The 18,221-nt window shown below is 40.7% G+C and overlaps 1 protein-coding gene across 6 annotated transcripts in view; it reads left to right on the forward strand.

Annotated features, from left to right (window-relative positions):
• The first annotated feature begins 1,380 nt into the window (after positions 1-1,380).
• Positions 1,381-18,221, forward strand: part of CBLB (Cbl proto-oncogene B) — a 130,335-nt gene continuing 113,494 nt past the window's right edge. For 2 of the 6 annotated variants that reach the window (XM_071757982.1, XM_071758012.1), the window contains exons 1-3: positions 1,592-2,120; positions 2,706-2,864; positions 11,685-11,935. In XM_071757982.1, coding sequence (XP_071614083.1) covers positions 1,713-2,120; positions 2,706-2,864; positions 11,685-11,935 — 818 coding nt within the window. In that variant the 5' untranslated portion in view covers positions 1,592-1,712. Of the gene's footprint in view, positions 1,546-1,589; positions 2,121-2,705; positions 2,865-11,684; positions 11,936-18,221 lie in introns of those variants that run through there. The other 4 variants (XM_071758022.1, XM_071758003.1, XM_071758030.1 and 1 more) reach the window with 4 other exon arrangements.

Below are 18,221 nucleotides of genomic sequence, written 5' to 3' on the forward strand. Positions count from 1 at the left end.
AGAAAAGAAACTGCTACAGAAAACACAACAATATTCAAAAACCCCAAACTTAAAACCACTTCTCTAATGTCTTCAGAAAATAGCCTCAAACTTTTAAGTGCTGTATTTTTGTTTCCTTGTATGATAATTAATTAGAAGATTAACATTTGCAAAGCATAATTCCTCCCTGGAACATGTTCCAAAGACTCTGAAGTTAAATGTTTCGTGCTTTGTACAGGCAAGCCACCTCACTCTTTCCTCTCCAGCATTCGTAGGTAATACACAAATTTGAGGGAAACTTGCCCTAAAAAACCAAAACAAAATATACTTATCATCCAGGGTTTAATTGCCAGGAAGTGCTCATAATAAACATACAGAATAAACCCCAGAAAGTGCTCATCTCAGAGTAAGCATACAAAAAGAAGCACTTTTTAAAAGTGCTTACATGTTCCCTCACCACCTTTCAGAGCAGCAGGGCAAGCCTTCCAGGCCTCATTGCTTCCTGCAGTTCTCCAGCCTCTTTCCAACATGGAAAACCTCAGCACCTGCTTCACAGCAAACCTGCTCCCCCCTCATCATAAAAAAAAAAACAACAGGTATACAGAAGGAAAAGAAGCTCCTGTTCTTTATGACCACAAAAAACCAACCAACCAACCAAAAAAAAAACCAACAACAAAAAAAAAAAAACAAAAAAACCAACAACCAAACAAATAAAATCTAAGAAACCAACAAAAAAAAAAACCCCAAATCAAACCCCAAAACCCAACAGGTTCTCAGCAGCACAGAAGAGAAGCGCAGAGGCAGCACACGTCAGGCAGAGCTATTGCTTCTTAAGGCACCCCAAGTGCTGGAGCAGGCCAGGGGTACCCCAACTTCTCCCATGGACCTAAGGAAGGAAAACCTTGCCACATCTCCTGGCCGTATCCTTAGCTCTTGAGAACCTTACAGACACGGAGGAGCTCCCGGACACCTCCAGACCGGACACCCCCACCCCGCCCAAAGCCCCTCACGCTGCCCCCTCAGCCTCAAGCAGGCGGGGATGTACGAGGAGGCGGGACCGGAAGCTCCTCCTCCCTCCCTCCGAGCTCAGCCATTGGTCAGTTCCCCTATCGCTCCCACCCCCGCCAGCCCCCTCCCCATCTCCGAACCCTTCTCCCGGACGACACTCCGCCCCTTTTATATCCCAAAGCTCATTTGCTTCTAGGCGCGTCAATCAAACGAGATCCCTCTTCTGATTGGCTGCTCTTAGGCTCTTGCTCCCGCCTTCCAGAAGGGGGCTGGGCTCCCCGGCACTGCCCCCCTCCCTCCCTCTCCCTCCCTCTCTCCCTCCTTTCCTCCCTCCCTCCCTCCCTCCCTGGCCGAGCCGCATGCGCGGGGCTGGGCTGAGTGTTGCCCGGGGGGGTGGGGATGTTCCGTGGAGAGGAGCGGCCGCCGGAGCGCCGCGGGGAGGGGGCGGGAAGGGGAGCAGGAGCGGGGCCGCCGCCGCCGGGAAGCCAGCCTCACTTTTTAGGCGTGAGGGGAGACGATAGCCAGCCGGGGGCTGCGAGCGGTGCCACGGACAGACCTGTGCGTGTGCATATATCTGTATCTCTCTCTTGCATGTGTCTGTAGGACTCTCTCTCTCTCTCTCTCTCTCTCCGTCTCTCCACACACGCGCGCACATACCCACCCGCGGGGCGCGCCGGGCTGTGGGTAGGGGCAGGGCGATGCGGGCGGCAGGGCAGTAGCTCCCTATGCTTCCCCGCAGGGCAGCGACCGCCCGCCCGCCACCAGCGGCGGGAGCGGCGGCGCCGCAGGGCAGAGTCCCGCGGGGCGGCCGGCGTGTGCGCGAAGCCCGGAGCCGCGATCGCCCGTGGGGAACGCCGGCGGCCGCCCCCGGCGCGGCGGCCGGGACGGAGAGCGGGATGCGCTCCGCCTGCCTCCTGGGGCAGTGCAGCCCTCCGCCGCCGGAGGGAGGGAGGAAGAGCCTCGTCCGACGAGACGCTTCGCCTGCGCTCCGTTCCGTCGCCCCGGGGCTGAGGACGGGGGGAAGCAGCCACCGCGGGGGGGATGTGAGGAGTCTTCAGTCCCCCGCCTGCTCCTGCCTGTTGTCGGCTGCTCCTCTTGCCCTTGGCGCTCAGCCGCTCGCTCGGTGCTGGTCTGTACGTATGCGTGCACCGGGAGCCCGGTCCCTGCCTGCCTGCCCGCCCCCCCCTGCTGCCCGGGCGCTTGCCTGCCTTGCGGGGTCCCTGCCTGCTGCCTACGCTGCTTTTCTGCTCCCGCTCCCTTCTCCTGCTTTAAACCCCTCGCCGCGGCTGCTGCGCGTCTTCCGCTTTTGTTGTCTGGCGACGGGCGTGTGCCCTCTGCCCGCCGGTGCGGCGGGGTCCGCCGCGGTGCGAGCGGAGGGGCCGGCGGGGGCAGGGGAGTGGGGGGAAGCTGCGTGGGGCTGGGCCCGGGCCCTGAGGCAGCCGGTGTCGGGCCCCGGTGCTGTCGGGTTGCGGGTTCCCCCTCCCGCCTCCTGGTGTTGATGTTGACAATAAATCCGGGATGGCTTCTGCCAGTGTAAACTCGGGCCAGGTGGGTTCACGCAGCTTGTCGTGAAAAGTTAAACTTGGTTCCTAAACGTGCCCTGGTCTTGCCCTTTCCTGCCTGTGGAGGAAGTGTTACCTCGCTGGCTGTGGCGAGTTTTATGACAAGATGTTTTGTGAGCACCTTGTGAGCCTGTGTTTCTCTGTCCTTGCGGGCAGCTTGGCTCCCAGATGGCCAATTCCCTCAACGGGCGGAACCCGCGCAAGGGACGGATCCTGGGCTTCATCGATGCCATTCACGATGCTGTGGGTCCCCCCAAGCAGGCAGCTGCCGACCGGAGGACTGTGGAGAAGACCTGGAAGCTTATGGATAAAGTGGTGAGTGTCTGCTTTCGTTTGTATACGCAGTGGAAAAAAATGGGGCTACTTAAATAGGTACGTGTGGGGAAAGGGTGTCTTCCTGCATCTCTGACTGGTCTGCTGTTTGTGCCCCGAGAAGTAAGGGGGCTTATGTTTTAGGTTATTTAAGTACCATTTGTATTTATTATTTTTTTTTTCTTATGGCCTCTGGCTGTGTTTTTTTAAATCTTGGTTTGTGGAGGGAAAACAAATGTGCGTGTTTGCCTTGGGCTATTGTTATTTTCAGATCCTTTTAAATGACTCAAACTTGAAGAGCTGTCCTAACAGAAAGCTGCTTAACTTGGGCTTGTAATCACATATTCTGTGTTAGTCTGCAAAGGAGACCTCTGAAGTATGAAACTTGGGTTAAGCTAATTGTCCTGTGAGACATGCTTATGATGGCAACATTGATACATTTGTGCTTTTAGGAATGTGCGTGGGGACTGGGAGATGTCACTCTTGGCAGTTTAGTAAACAGATTAGTATGGCACGCCTAACTTTTAAGTGTGTGTTCTGCATTTTAATGATTTCTGAGTACTTAGGCTCTTAATTTTGAAACTAGAAGTACCCAGTACTGAAACTCATTTTTCAGGAAGTGGAAGGACTGAAGTTTTTTAGCTTTTACAGTTCTCTGCATCAGCCTGAAACATTTTGTTTAGTATTATACAAAGTGACAGCTTGTATGATGATAGATTACCTAGGGGAGTTCAACCTAGGAACAGTCTGACTGTAACAGGGGTAACTTAAGGAGAAATGGGCACTCTCTTTTGCATATTTGAGACTTTCCACTTGAAACTGCTGAGGAGTGATGGTGACTACTTGTGAGCCTTGGGTCTGTGTGGCAAGAGGGTTGGAAGTTTTTAACTCTGTGATTCTTCATGAATTAGTGCAACTATTTGCTTTCCCTGTGGCTCTGGTAAAATGCAGATGTTTAAGATTTCTTAAAGTTCATAACTACTTATGCTGATATGGTGGAGATAATTTCATGTTATGTGTCTTCACAAGTAGTAATTTCAAAGTGTTTGATTGAGTCTCTATAGGCTTTTTGATGCTCCAAGAATAGCATCTATGTTTCCACCACAATTTCTGATGATGATTATAAATCTAAAAAAACAGCGTCGATATAAATGGTTTTTAATCATGAAGATGTTGTTGACATTTCCCTGTTAATCATCAGGATGCTGTAAACAGTGAGCATCTTGTGGTAAGAACTACAAGTGCATTTATACTTGGAATCAGGCTTTCTTCAGTAGAAGGAAGTTTTTGGCTTGAAAACCAGGAATCTGGTTCCTTGCTGTTGAAACCCTGTGGGAAATGTACTGCTTAATTTCTCCATGTTGGGCCACTTATAAACCTGTATGATAAGGTTGCCCCCTTGTCAATTTGAATATTCATGACCACTAGAAAATCTTAACACCCCCTGCTTGAACTTGTGGATTGCTTTTACTTGGCTGATCTATAGCCAAGTCACTAATAGTAAGGCCTGTTCTTTCACAGTCACTGGAAAGCCTGGACATGGCACTGTTCTTTCTTTTTTATTTTACTGGATAAGTGTCCTCAATTAAGCTGCTCTCAGTTAATTCAATTTTATTTCCAAATTATATTAAAGTATACCAGACAAGATGATGTCACAGTGTGAGAATGCTGTAGCTTGCTGCTTGAGTTTTTAGCGTTTGGTACTTATAGTAAAAGGTTGTGTTTTAGCAAATTTAACATGTGGGCAAACAAATTGAAGGCTCTTAGACTTATGTGATAGCAGGCACAGGAAGGTTGTTTTCTCCTCTGCCTGGATCAAAACCAGAAATAGAAACCTGCCCTACTGACCATTGTTTCAAATCCTGTTTCTGAAGAGTGTCCTACAACTTAATTCCATGGTGGGTCACTGATAAAATGAATACCTACTGGAGGCAGTAGACTCTGCAGAGTTGGTGGGGTGCCACCTATGGTATGATTGTGCCTGTGAGGCCTATTTTGCTTGTTGTAATAACAGTCATTACCCTTGTTTATTCTTTAACTGTAATAGCCACAATAACCATCTTTTTGCTGCAGTGAGGTAGCTGAAGTTCTTCCCTGTTCTAAAGATGTCAGGGAAAGGGAGAATGGAAACAAAGCAAAGCTATTGTCTCAACAAAAGGATGACAAAAGAGCAGTCTTAGAAATTAGGGACAGAGCTAAGTAAGTTCTGGTTTACATTTCTTTCTGTCTTTCTTTCTTAATTGTTGTTCCTTTCTTTCCTTTCTTTCTGTAATTTCCTACTTTGACAGATGAGATTCTTTGTATCAGTTACTTGTTTTCAGCAACAAAGGGTTAGCCAATACCACAAATATTGCTGCTCTGTGAGATAAATACTATATCAGTGGTTTTATGGTGTATGCAAAAGTTCTGGCTACTTGGATACCATGCAGACTTCTCTGTGTAGAGGTGATTCTACGTCATACTTTGGAATTGTTCAGATTTTGTGGCAATGTTTGTTTGTCATGGTTTGATGCATCAGCTGTGAGAATAGGCAGAAGGTTGCAGGGTTCCAATTCTGTTGAAGTATCTTCTCTTTTTAAATTTCTGTTACCAGTTTGAAAAAAAATCAAGTGTTTTTAAAGAGTTCTTTATCAGGACAGAATGTTGGGATAGTGCTCTTGATTACAGCCCTTTTTGTAGAAGTTACTGTAAGAAAGATACTTGCAGAGAATAAAAATAAAATCTTGCTCTAAGCAGTCAGTGAATGTGAATTAACTCCATCTCATATCTGCATCTTCCTTATTATATTTCTTCCACTAGGATCTGTACTTTCTGAGGCTTATTGGTATGTCTTTTAAAAAATTTACAATAGTGACTGCATTATTAAAGTGACATCAACTGTTGGCATCAACATCTAGTTTCCCTGCTGCTTTTCTATGGGTAAACTGTAGCTTTACCACTAAGAATCAAAAAAGTATTTTGTTTAATACCTTTGCAATGCAAAGGATAATAATTTTGTGGTTTGGAAGGCTAGCCCTGCTTTCTAGTGCTATCATTGTATAAGCAAGTTGAACATGTATCTCTGAACTTCTGGCAAGCAGATTACTGTTTTAAAAACATGATGTTTGGTTTAGAAAGTTCATTTACTGTAAATAATAAAAAAAAAACTTATTAAAAATAACTATCTTTCTTTAAGATGTGCATAGATTACATGGAATGTTTTTGCCTGAGCTTTTTAAATGTAATGATTTTAATACCTAGCAACTAGCCATGTATTATTAGAGGATAATGGCTATCTTGAGAACTTAAGGAGAGATGCCTATTATGTAAACATAGGAGTAGTTAAGATAATTTACTTCTTGGGCTATTTAGAGTTGGCAGTACTATTATGCACACTTTACTATTTTGGGTTCCAGTTTTGTTTTGTTTTGTTTTTTTTTAACAGGATTGTTTCAGCCACTTCCAATCACTTTTCAGTACTCTTATGCTTTGGGCCTGAAAATAATTACATTTTCTACCGTGAAGATTAACAATGTTGTCTAAACTGGGTGCTCTGTCATGGCTCACCCATGTTTGACTGTATAAATGGGGATGGCAATTTGATTTGCTATTTAATAATTACCTAAGAGCAAATTAAAATGAATATCCAATGCTCACAGTATTGACTTAGTGAGTAAAAGCTGTATAACCTCTGTAACTTAGTAATATGGTTTTCTTTAAATTAACATTTGTCACTCTCCAAGTTTTCAACAGCATCTAAGTGTACAGTGCACAGTACTTAAAACAATGTGTGCATTGGTTATTCTTTGCAACATTTAATGTCATTGTTACATTAATGTTCAGCTTTCCAATTCAGTTAAATGTCATTGTTCCACAAAGGATCCGGAAAAGACAATCATCAATCATAACTCTGGTATTCTTTGGTGTGTTCCCTTCTGAAAGTTGATAGGAAGCTTTTTGTCTTTTACACGTGGTTTGTGAAAGAAGAAGGAAAACTTAATCAGAGAAATGGAAGCTGATTTCTTTTTTTTTTTTTTTTTTTTTTTTGTAATCAGAAGAAAGTATAAGTGACCCTCCGAAGTCAGCTGTTCTTGTGCACATGTGTAGCATCAGCACTGTTGTTGCTTGTTCCTCCATTATGGGAACATATGGCACAGTTGCAGTGTGGTAGCTGTTCAACAAGCACTTACTGTATTCTCAGCTGAAAAGATTGATGATGGATCACCTCTACTTATATTTTGACCAGAAGGCTTCTTTCGGGAAGAAAAAAAACCACCTTTCAGTGGAAAATAAAATGCATTGCATTTAATGTCATTTCTGGCAGGGGGCTTATACGATTAGGGAGCATAATGTTCAGATTTCATCTGTTTTCTTGATTAGCCCCTTCCTCTTCAGAATGCATTGTTGGTAACACTGTGTGTTGTGGTTTGCTGCAGATCTCTTATGGTCTCTTACTGCAGAGCTACATTTAGGCTGGATGGTGCCAAAATGTTTTCCTTGACTTTTTTTGGTACTGCATGGTGGAAGATACTTGTTCAGTAGACAGTTTTGAAGTGTACTTTTGGAAGAGTGCAAACACTGGTGCTCGGATTGTTCTGCTCCATTCACTGCAGCTGAAGGCACTGCTCAGCGGATGTCCTACTCATTAGATACTTGCAGTGTTTTAGCTGTGGTACTTTCCTTCTATTGTCTCAGACTAGCATTAGGTGTTTAGATTGTGTGAGGGCTGCTATACTTTGCTTGAACAAAAGTTCTTTTGTCAAATGGCTCCAGGGCTTTCAACTTCATTGTTTGCTTTAAAAAGTGAATAGAAGATAGTTTTTCCTAAGAAATTAATTGTTTTAATACAATAAGCATCCATTACCCTAATCTCTGAAGATGCTAGGAAATAAAATAATGCCTTTTAATCTAAGTCAAATATCTTAAAATATTCTATGCAGTGCTATTTGTTTTCTTGGGGAGGAGGGTAGGAGAGAAAGGGGGTTTGGCTTTTTTTAATCCATAGGCACAAGAATAAACTTGTCTGTAAGCTTCTGAGTTAACTAGATGTATTTCTGGCAGATGAAGGTAATGCCTTAGTTCTTCACAATCAGAATTGTTTCTGTCATTCTGAAGTAAATGCTTGGATTAACCCTGAGTGAGGTAGTGAAAGGAGCTTAGCTTTGTCTCAGTTTATCTCAATGAGAGAGAGACATTTCTTTGTAACTTGCTGATTGACTACTTTTCATTTTTTACACCGAATGCTTGCTAAATATACACATGCTTACTTTCAAACATAACAATGCACAAATCATGCAGTGATGTGATTCATATCCGCTCCTAAGGTGTTGGTGAGGGTTGCTTTAAGAGCAATATATGGGGTATTATTTTTGGTTGGGTTTTTTTTGTTTGTTTTGTTTTGAGTTCTGTTTTATTTTGGAGGAAGGTCTGTGTGCCACTTCTGGTGTACTGGTAAATCTTTTGCGTCAGCAGATGTCATTTCTTATTGCTTACTTTTAATTGTGAACTGCTGTGGTACGTGTCAGGACATCCTGACTCTGGAGAACATATGGTTTACCAGACATCTCTTTACAAACTTACTTCCTTTGGACTGAAACCTTGTGTACTCTATAAAGTGAAGGAAGCCTTGTAATCCTTCACTGGATCTCTGACTTGAACTGAACACCAGCAGTTTTTCAGTGAGAATGCATAGGACTAAGTAAGCTGTACTATAGAATTTTTCTGTGCCTTTCTTAAGGGTTTGTTCTGGAGTTGAAGGGTTTCATAATGTGTTGAATTTATCTCTAAATTCAGCAGAAGGTGAAGCCTTGTAAACCACAATGGCCACAGGATACTGTTTTGATGTGTATGGCTGTATGTCATGATGCAGTATCGAAGATGACTTTCTAGAGTATCTGAAAGAGAAACTACTTCTTCTTGATAACTGGATGTTACTTTTGTATGGTTGAATGGATAGACTGTCGAAAATACACTAGCCAGCATAAGCAAGTTATTTTTTCCTGTTGTTTTATATTTGTAATGGTATTTCTAATACATACAAAACCACTTATATTCACATCCAATTGAAGTTACTGACTTCAGAAAGATAACTAATTCTCTGATAGTGAGGTTTAAATTGGGATACATAAGCAATTTCAAATGATTGCAGCCTTCTCTGCTTGTGGTCTGCTCTTTTTGCTCATTTTTTTTTTTACCCTTGTTGCCCCAGAAAGTTGATTTTGGGAGGACATCAGTCTCGTTTCAAGTTTTCACTAAATCAGAAATCACAGAACAAAAGATCATATGAAGAATGTCAACATTTTTCTTAAAGTTTTTAACTTCTGTCTTTGGGGTTCCAGTTCTTCTAACTCTGCTACAAAAAGAAATTTACATATATTTGTATGCACGTGTAAAATTCTTTGCTGATGTTTCTGAAATCTCATTTAAAATTCTAGCTGTCAGCTTAACTTCAGTATAAGTAAAAGAAAACGTTTAATCTCATTCGTAAGTCTCTCATTAGTTCCTTTCTTGATCTTCTGAGGTGATACTGTCACCCTGCCTTCACTTAGGTAACTTTTCAGGTGTCTGAATCTTTCAGATTGAGATGTAATTCAGAGACAAGTATAACATCATGCATCAATCCAGTCACCTAAAACTCTCATCCGGTTGATATTCTATGTATCAGTAAGTTCAGCTTTGTTTTTCTGACCTTCAAAGAATGCCATCATACCCAACCTTTAGTCTTTTAAGACTGCTGCTGCAGGCATCTCCTAACTCATGACTTGGACCATGTTATTCTTTTTTTTTTTTTTATCCCGATAAGCTTCTTTTTATCATATGAAATATAAAGAAATTCTTCTCAGTTTCAGAGTCTCTTGCTGTCTTTCTCTTGCTGTTATTGACTGCTTCTTCACCTGGGGAAGAGATGACCAAACTTCTTTATGCTTTGGGGTTTTTTTATTTCCTTCCAGCTTCTTCCTCTACTTAGGGGGAATATGAGCCACTAAATCACTCTTGGTGCTTTCCTTGAAACTTTTCTCTGCTCTTTATATCTAGAAATGCCTAACTTCTAGTGCCCTGAACTGCTCTTTAGTATGCTGAGAAGTGGTGTGTTGATGTACTAACATTTGCCTGCATCAGTCTTCTATCTTTTCATTTTCTCAGACTGTAAATTTCTCTGTGGGAAGGTGTCTGTTCTACACCAAGTCAGAAGGGATCTTGATAAATTACCTGGTCTAGTAAATGGAAGAATAATAGAAATTACTAAAATAACAGTGGATCAGCAATGGAGCAATTGCAAATGTCATGTTTTAAAGAGTTTTTGAATGCTGTTAATATTTCTGTAGTAGTTATGAGTTTGCACTGTTCTTATGGTGCTAGACTTCTATTCTAAAACTTTTTAGTGCTTGACTTTTGTCCATTTTTCTCTCTTTACTTTTATATGACTCCAGTTACTTAAATCTAGTGACCAGGTGTGGTTTTGTGTGTAAATTTCTGAAGGAAAAAAAAATTATGTATTTGCTTCACTGTTTGTAGTTCCTCAAGCTCTGTTAGTGGAAACCATCTTAAGGCAGTGAATTTCTTAATGGTGCAGGATGGGTCAAAAATAGCCATATAGCTTTGAATTTAGAGGGATTACTGTTACAGGATACAAGTTTGTGGCTATCCCCCCTTTCCCTCTTTCAAAAGGCTCAAAACTGGACTTTTTTGAAGTTGATACATGAGCAGGAATAGGAGTCTGCTTTCAAGCAGTATTAAGATGCTTTTACAGCCTCGTTAGTTACCTCAAAAGAATGTCAGAGTCACGAATATATAATGTGGTGATCTCCAAATGATACTCATAAAACTTACATACCACATGGACTTAATTTTTTTTGTAAGTATTTGCATATGTACAGCTGCACACACACATGTCTAGAATGTGTCCCTCTGCATTGGTTTAGCTGAGCATGGGAAGCTCAATGTGATAGCACTCAAGAACTACCTGTTAGGTTTGGTCCCTTTTGCTTTCTAGTATAGACCATTAAAGAACAAATTACTAGAGAATTTGTGTAGTTAGAAGATAATTAGTTTAACCTTGGGTATCTTCAGGATGCAGACCCAGTACTAAATGATTCCAGGGCAAATTAGATTCAAATAAAGGTGTTTAACTAATCTGAAGTGTATTCTTTCAAGTAATACCTGTGGTTTAATTATTTTTGTGCCACTTAGGAACATGATGATTCCAAACCATTAATACATTATCTATTACAACCATGAACTGGAAAACATGGAGTTTGATTTATTTCCTGGTTTACAGTATTTGTGGGTGTCTTAATTTGTTGTAAATAACAGCATTTGGACTACTAGCAACACTCAGAACATTTTCATATGTGTAGACCTCTTAAACCTAACATGCCTCTAGGTTCTGACAGGTTCTGGTTTTGGTTAGAGAAAAGAGACAGCCAGATGATAAGGTAATTTATAGAGTCAGTTCTCAGTAGACATTTAAACATCCGTAAGGAAGTTCACCTGCAACAAACATGTGTACAAAGCTAATGCTCTTGGCATTAGTTGCATCCTGTGTTTTGACATTATACTCAGCATGTAGTAGTCAGGCAAAGACATTCTAAATTTTAAACCAAAGCCTCACACTATGTAAGTAAGTTTGTTTGCTCTTTATAGATGTGACAGGGTTAAGTTGAATTTTGTGTCCTTTGGCATTAGAGACTATGGTGGGATTTCATAGAATCTAATTGAAGTAGGTTTTAATTCTTGGTGTCTGGAGGGATAAATATGCTTGCACCTATTAATTGTATGATGTCAGATCAGTTTTCTTCTCAAATACATTTCTTGTCTTTTACATGTTCTTGTTTTTGCTTATAGGTAAGGTTGTGCCAAAACCCAAAGCTTCAACTCAAAAACAGCCCACCTTACATACTTGACATTTTACCTGACACTTATCAACATTTGCGACTTATTCTAAGCAAATACGATGACAACCAGAAACTTGCACAACTCAGTGAGAATGAGTATTTTAAAATCTACATTGACAGTCTCATGAAAAAATCAAAACGGGCTATAAGACTCTTCAAAGAAGGAAAGGAAAGAATGTATGAGGAGCAGTCACAGGACAGGTAAGTGAACTTCATTTAAATATGAAGTATATTGTCTGGTCTGTCTGCTTTTTTAATACTGTTTGCCTGCAGCCATTGCGTTTGACATTTTTAATTATTTAAAGAGCAGAAATATTTATTGTTTGGCTTCATTGACCCCGCAGGTCAATCAGTAATTTGCTGGATTTGTTCCACCGTGTGCTCTTATCTATCACTTTGTGACCTTTAAAATCAAGTGCATTTCCTTCATAAAACATTAATTTCATTGTAATTACTTGTTCACAGGGCCTTACAATATGCAGTTTCCCCTCAGGCAGAGTGACTGTGACTTGGATTGAGATTGACCTCCCTTACCTCAGTTCTTAGAACTGTTGGAGCCATGATGGATATTGACTTAGAGCTTGCACAAGAGATGAAATGGAACTAAATAATATTCAGTTTTTTAGATACTGTGTGATGTTAGCATAAGGTGATGATAATGTTAGTTTGGTGCTGAGAAGCTGTTTGAGAAACCTCATGGATTTCTGATTTGCTGTGTTTCAGTTTTAATACCAGGGGTTAATGTCCACTCCATATGTACTCTTGGTGATGAGTGAAGAGTTTTTTAATCTTGGATTTTATTGCCTAATATTGTAATAATAATATTTCAAGAACTTTTGTGCAAGATCTGCAACTTTGTTTTGGAAGGGGTACAGCAATGTTGTGGCAAATAGACACTGCCACATGTGGTATATCTTTAAATCTATTCAGATGAATGATATGATGCTGTTTCCAGAGTCCCCTTTTTAAAGAAGATAGTGGGGAACAGGAGATGGAAAAGAATGACAGAATAGAATGATAGATAGAATGGAGGATTGAATCCCTGCCATTCTGTCTGCACCTGAGATCAGAGGCAGGGCTGCATTATAGCTTTACAGATGGTGAAAGTCTTGGTAGAAGCAGTGAAATGTCTACATTCTTGTAAATGTCACTTCTGTGATGTTTGATTTATACAAATGTTCCTTCCAGATCTTTAGCAGTGATTATAGCTTTCAGTGTACTGTGGGAATCTCCTGTGCTTGACAGGGGTCTGAAGCTTGCTTGACACCTAAGGCTTTTTTTGTTAGTATGTAAACACTGTCGAATTTGTATATACTTGGGGCAGTTTGCCTAAGAGGAGCAAAATACACTGTGTTTTAGTGATGAGTAAAGATTTTTAATGTATGGGGTTTTTTGTGTTTGAATTCATAAGTTTGTAAAGGAATGTTTTAACTGTAGATGCATTCTTAGCAGAGCTTCTGAAAGAATTTTTCAGCACTGAGTCTGTGGGTTCTTTTTTTAATATCCCATTTGGTGTATGTACAGGAGTCATAGTGTTGCAGGGGGGAAAAAAGTTTTATGGTAAGGGAAATCTGACATAGTTGCATTCCTGTAAACAGTGGGTTTATTTTCTGTAAACAGGTGATTTTCTTACAGTTAGCAACAAAGTCAGTTTCAGTATTGGTTTTTCAAAGTATGCTATATGCTTTGTGCAGTCATTCAAACAGTGTCTCAGTAACTGTATTTGGTTGCTAGAGTTGCTTTCTTCTTTCCAATTACCCACTGAATTTCCTGCAAAAGGTGACAGGGGTAATATAAGGATGTCTTTTTGCTTCAGAAAAGTTTTTGAAGAAGGTGCAGTTAGCATATTTACTGTCATTTGGACCGTTCTTGTGAGATGATTGGAATGGAAGGATTTAAAAACAGAATTTAGTAATCAAGTGCACTGAATCACAGTAACTACTTCAGGCTCTCTGAATTTGTATTTCAGAAAGATATCATTTTGCCTGGCTGATGGACTTTGAAGCTTGAGGAAGGATGCACAAGAGAAATGTTTCTCCTGTGCTAAAATTATTTGTGTTTCCTATACAACCTGCATTCTGACACACAGTCAAAATGCTTAAACAAAAAGAAATAAGTGTAAGCATTGTTCCAGCAGTTCATGCCTCATGCCATTTTAAGTTAAAGTCTACATCTCTGTAACTTCAGAGTACCCTCTGCCATCGTGTACTGGTGATGTTTTATCTGTTCATGTGTCCTAGTTTAAAGTTCAATGCAGGTGTACTTGTTTGCTGAGCACTATGGCAAGGTACCTTTTTGCAATGCTTTAACATACTTGATCATATTAATCCTTGGCATGTCAGTAAAAGAAGATAATATTTTTAGCTTCTTTGCTTCCAAATAGGCCTGCATTAACTAACCTAAGTGCATTATTCATTAGTGTTATACTGCAAACTAGGAGTGATCATCTAAGAGTTTCAGAAGATGTTTCTAAAATGACAGTCAAATTGAAAGGTAGGCAGTTAAAAAAACCCAGGCATTTTGACAACTGGCCTGTTTCTGTATTTCTGGATAAAAGATGATCATACAAAAGAGAAACTTGCTGCAGTTGGAAGTATTCTGTGTATATATTTGGTATACTCTTAACCTCTTAGGGTCACTGAATTGTCTTTTAACTTTGTTACAGTGATGGTACCTTTAGGAAGCAATGCCAATATGCATGTGATACTTACTGGTCTGATGACACCAAAATTGTGAAATACTTGTAGTTAATTTTAGTTAAGGATTCTCTGTATGAAATAAGACAGTATGCCAACCAGATTATGTACAAACAGCTAAAATAAAACCTCACACTTTGATGTTGTCTCTCTATCCTGTGTTCCATGTAAAACACGTGATAGCCATTTAAGAGTAGATGGTGCTGTCATTCTGTTTGGTGTAGGCTAAGTCTGGCTAAGCAGAGAAAATGTGGCTTACAAGTTTGTTTACTGTGTATTAATTGTATCTACCTTCTGCCATTTGGTGGCTAGAATAAAATTGTCCTCCTGCTTAAAAAATTAAGTGACAACGTTCAAGAAATTCCGTAAACTGTGCTTGGTAGGTGCTGCACAGAAGATTGTTTTCTATGTATGAAGCAATTTAAAGATCAGGTTTTTTTCTCAGAGGTTATACTTTTAAAAGGTTATTAACAGAAACTTATTAAAATTACTGCCTCAGGTACATCTGCCCTTAATAAAAGGTTGTCTGTGTCTTTGAGGGCCTGAGGCTAGGTTATTATTTTGTGTTCATCTATCTCATGCCTTTGTTTATTGGAAAGTAGACTAAAGCTGGAAGGTACAATTTCTGTGAAGTTCCAACTTTTTTTTGTCTCACTGCATTCCAGAATTATGCATTAAAAAAAAAAAAATAATTTCTAGACCAGTAGATTTGTCAGACAAATGTTAGCCAGGTGTGGAGATCAAGCCCATAAGGTTTTGTGACAAGAATAGAGGAGGAGTAAAGTGGCAGTGAGGAGATGGCATTTGGATTCATTCAGGATGCTGGGCATGTTCTTTATGGCAAACACAATCATTTCTTGTGTGAGCTTTCCTGTGCTTATCTGTAAGTTGTGTCCTTGGAAGAATATGTCCTCAAGATGGAACTTGTTCACTGTCTTTTAATATTACATCTGTTCTGCTGTATGCCTTTTATAACAGGAGAAGAGAGAGTGTAAACCCAGGATGTATGCTTATTTCTAATAGTCTCTTAAATGTTCCTTGATTCAGCCAGAGTTAGTTGGCTGCATGACTTTAGGTGCTTTTACAGAGGTGGAAAAGGAAGGAAAGATGAAAGATATTTCTGAAGTAGTGGGCAGTAGAGGTGAAGATGTCAAGAGGAGAAGAGCTGAGATAGTTTTGGGGTCTGTGTAGGAAGAGGTGTGCATGTAGGGAAAGCCCAAGTCAAGGAAGTCCTTCAAAATAATAAAACCCCCACTCCTGTTCCTATAAAGCAGGTCTTACTAAATTCTCTTGCTCAATACAGGCTTCTAGATTTTACAGTTTGCTTAACTATTTTGTTAGTACAGAACTGTTACATTCCCTAAGTCTTCTAGGGAGCTTTTATACCTGTGGTTCCTGTGATAGATAAGGTTCTCCTTTATTACTGTTCAGGTTGATTAGTGAGTTGATAAAGTATTCCTTTTCCCGTCAGTCTTGGTTGATAACCAAGATCAGTTTAAGGTTCTTGATTCAAAGAACTTGCATATCAAAGTACAAAGGATTCTTGATAGACACCTTTAACTGCTGACATTTCTAATCCATTTCCTCATTATTCTCATTACCCAGGTTACCTGGGTAAGCATCAGGATGGACTTGAGAATGTCAGCTGCCACATGGTAACATCTGCTTGTGTAGTGCTGAGCTGCAGTGAGAGGTGGCTTACCATACTTCTTTGAGTGACTTCCTCATGTACCACAGAGCTGCTGCTTTATTTACAGGAAATTAGGAAGTTTATAACTTAGCCAGATTTGTAACTTGTTTGTGTCTCCAGGCAGAGATTTTGTTGATGGAGAAAAGGATCAGGAAAACAGTATTTTTAATTCATGATGATTTTATTTGGTCAAGTTAAGATTGTTTTGTCTGATGGTTTTCAGTGTTTGACAAACAAAATGTACAGATTCAGGAAAGTATGATGACATGATTTGTAAACCTCTAAACTTAAGGTATGTTAATATGTTTTAGAGATCAAATATATTGGTAATATATATATATATAAAATGTATGTTATAATCTTGCAAAAACTGTGGCAAAAGAATCCGTTATCCCTTTCTCTATTATTTATTTACCTATATTTTTAGATGGTTGATTTGCTATTTTTGTTTAATTTTGTTTTAAAAAAAACACCTTAGTTTGCTTGAAAACATCTGCAGACTTACTGCTGGAACTCCTATGCTGTCCTAGAAAACAGAGGACATTTTCTCTGTCAATGTATGACCTAAAACATAGCAGTTGTGGATGGAACTCGGCTACAGTAACTGAACTCTAAACCAGAGCCTTCTCCTGAGAAAAAGGAGAAGACTCAAGGAGCAGTCAGTCTCACCTCCGTGCCAGGTAAAATCATGGAACGGATCCTCCTGGCATCTGTATTAAGGCACATGGAAAACAAGGAGGTGATCAGTGACAGGCAGCCTGGCTTCACTAAGGGCAAATCTTGCCTTGTGAATGTGGTGACCTTCTATTGCAGAGTTACACCTCTAGTAGGTATAGGAAGAGCAACTGGTGTCCTCTATCTGGACTTGTCCCACACTGTGCCACGTCATCCTTGTGTAAGATGGAGAGACATGGATTTGATGGATGGATGGACCACTTGATGGATAAGGAACTGATGAGAAGCTTGCACTGAGAGAGAGATGATCAGCAGCTTGATGTCCACCTGGAGACCAGAGACAAGTGGAGTTCCTCAGGGGTCTGTTTTGGGTCCAGTGCTGTTTAACATCTTTGTCAGTGACATGGGCAGTGGCATTGAGTGGCTCTGTAAGTTTGCTGATGCCACCAAGCTGTGTGGTGTGGTGGGTTCACTTGAGGGAAGGGATGCCATTCAAAGGGACATTAACAGTTTGAGAAATGCCTCAAGAAATGCTTGAGACCTCAGATAATGCATCCAGATCTGGTGTCCCCACCATCAGAAGGCCGTAGATCTGTTGAAAATGGTCCAGAGGAGGACCCCAAAGATGATCTTCAGGGGCTGGAGCACCTCTGCTATGAAGAGAGGCTCAAGGAGATGGGATTGTTCAGCCTGAGGAAAAGAAGACTCTGGGGGGACGAATAGATTTAGACTGGATATTAGAAAGAAGTTTTTTAGTATGAGGGTGTTGAGACTCTGGAACAGATTGCCCAGAGAAGTTATGGCTGCCCCTTCCTGGAAGCATTCAAGGCCAGGTTGATGGGGCCTTCAGCAACCTGGTCTAGTTGAGAGCCATCCCTGCCCATGGCAGGCAGGTTGGATTAGGTGATCTCTGAGGTCCCCTCCAACTTAAGACTTTCTGTGATTCTGTGAAAAGGAGACCAGATGACTTATTGGATGGGGTTGCATAAGAGAAAGAAACAATACTTTTCTTTTTTTAAGGTTTTATTTTATGGTGAGAATTTTCACCATCTTCTTTCCTCCTTGTTCCTTAGATGGGATGTAAAACCACATGTGAACCAAAAAAGCTTTAAGAAACCCTTTGTTACCTGAACCACATGAGTAATTGAGTTTTAGTGCTAATTTAGTGAAGCACAAGCCATTTGCTGTTTTTGGTTCTAGTCTAAATTAAACAAGGAATGTTAAACAAACACCCCTTTCAGACAAAGAGACTCTTGTTGCAGAGGGCAGGTGAGAACATGCAGAGGTTACAAATAGTAGGGCAGTGTTATGACAGCTTGTTCTCTGCATGAATGCAAACAGGCTGTGTGACTGCAGTTGTAAGGCAATATTTAAATTTTGCACATTTTTTATCATATTCATTACCTGGGGGGGGATATTGCCAAAT

The sequence above is a fragment of the Heliangelus exortis genome, chromosome 1 (genome assembly GCF_036169615.1).
Source record: "Heliangelus exortis chromosome 1, bHelExo1.hap1, whole genome shotgun sequence".
NCBI lineage: Eukaryota > Metazoa > Chordata > Aves > Apodiformes > Trochilidae > Heliangelus > Heliangelus exortis.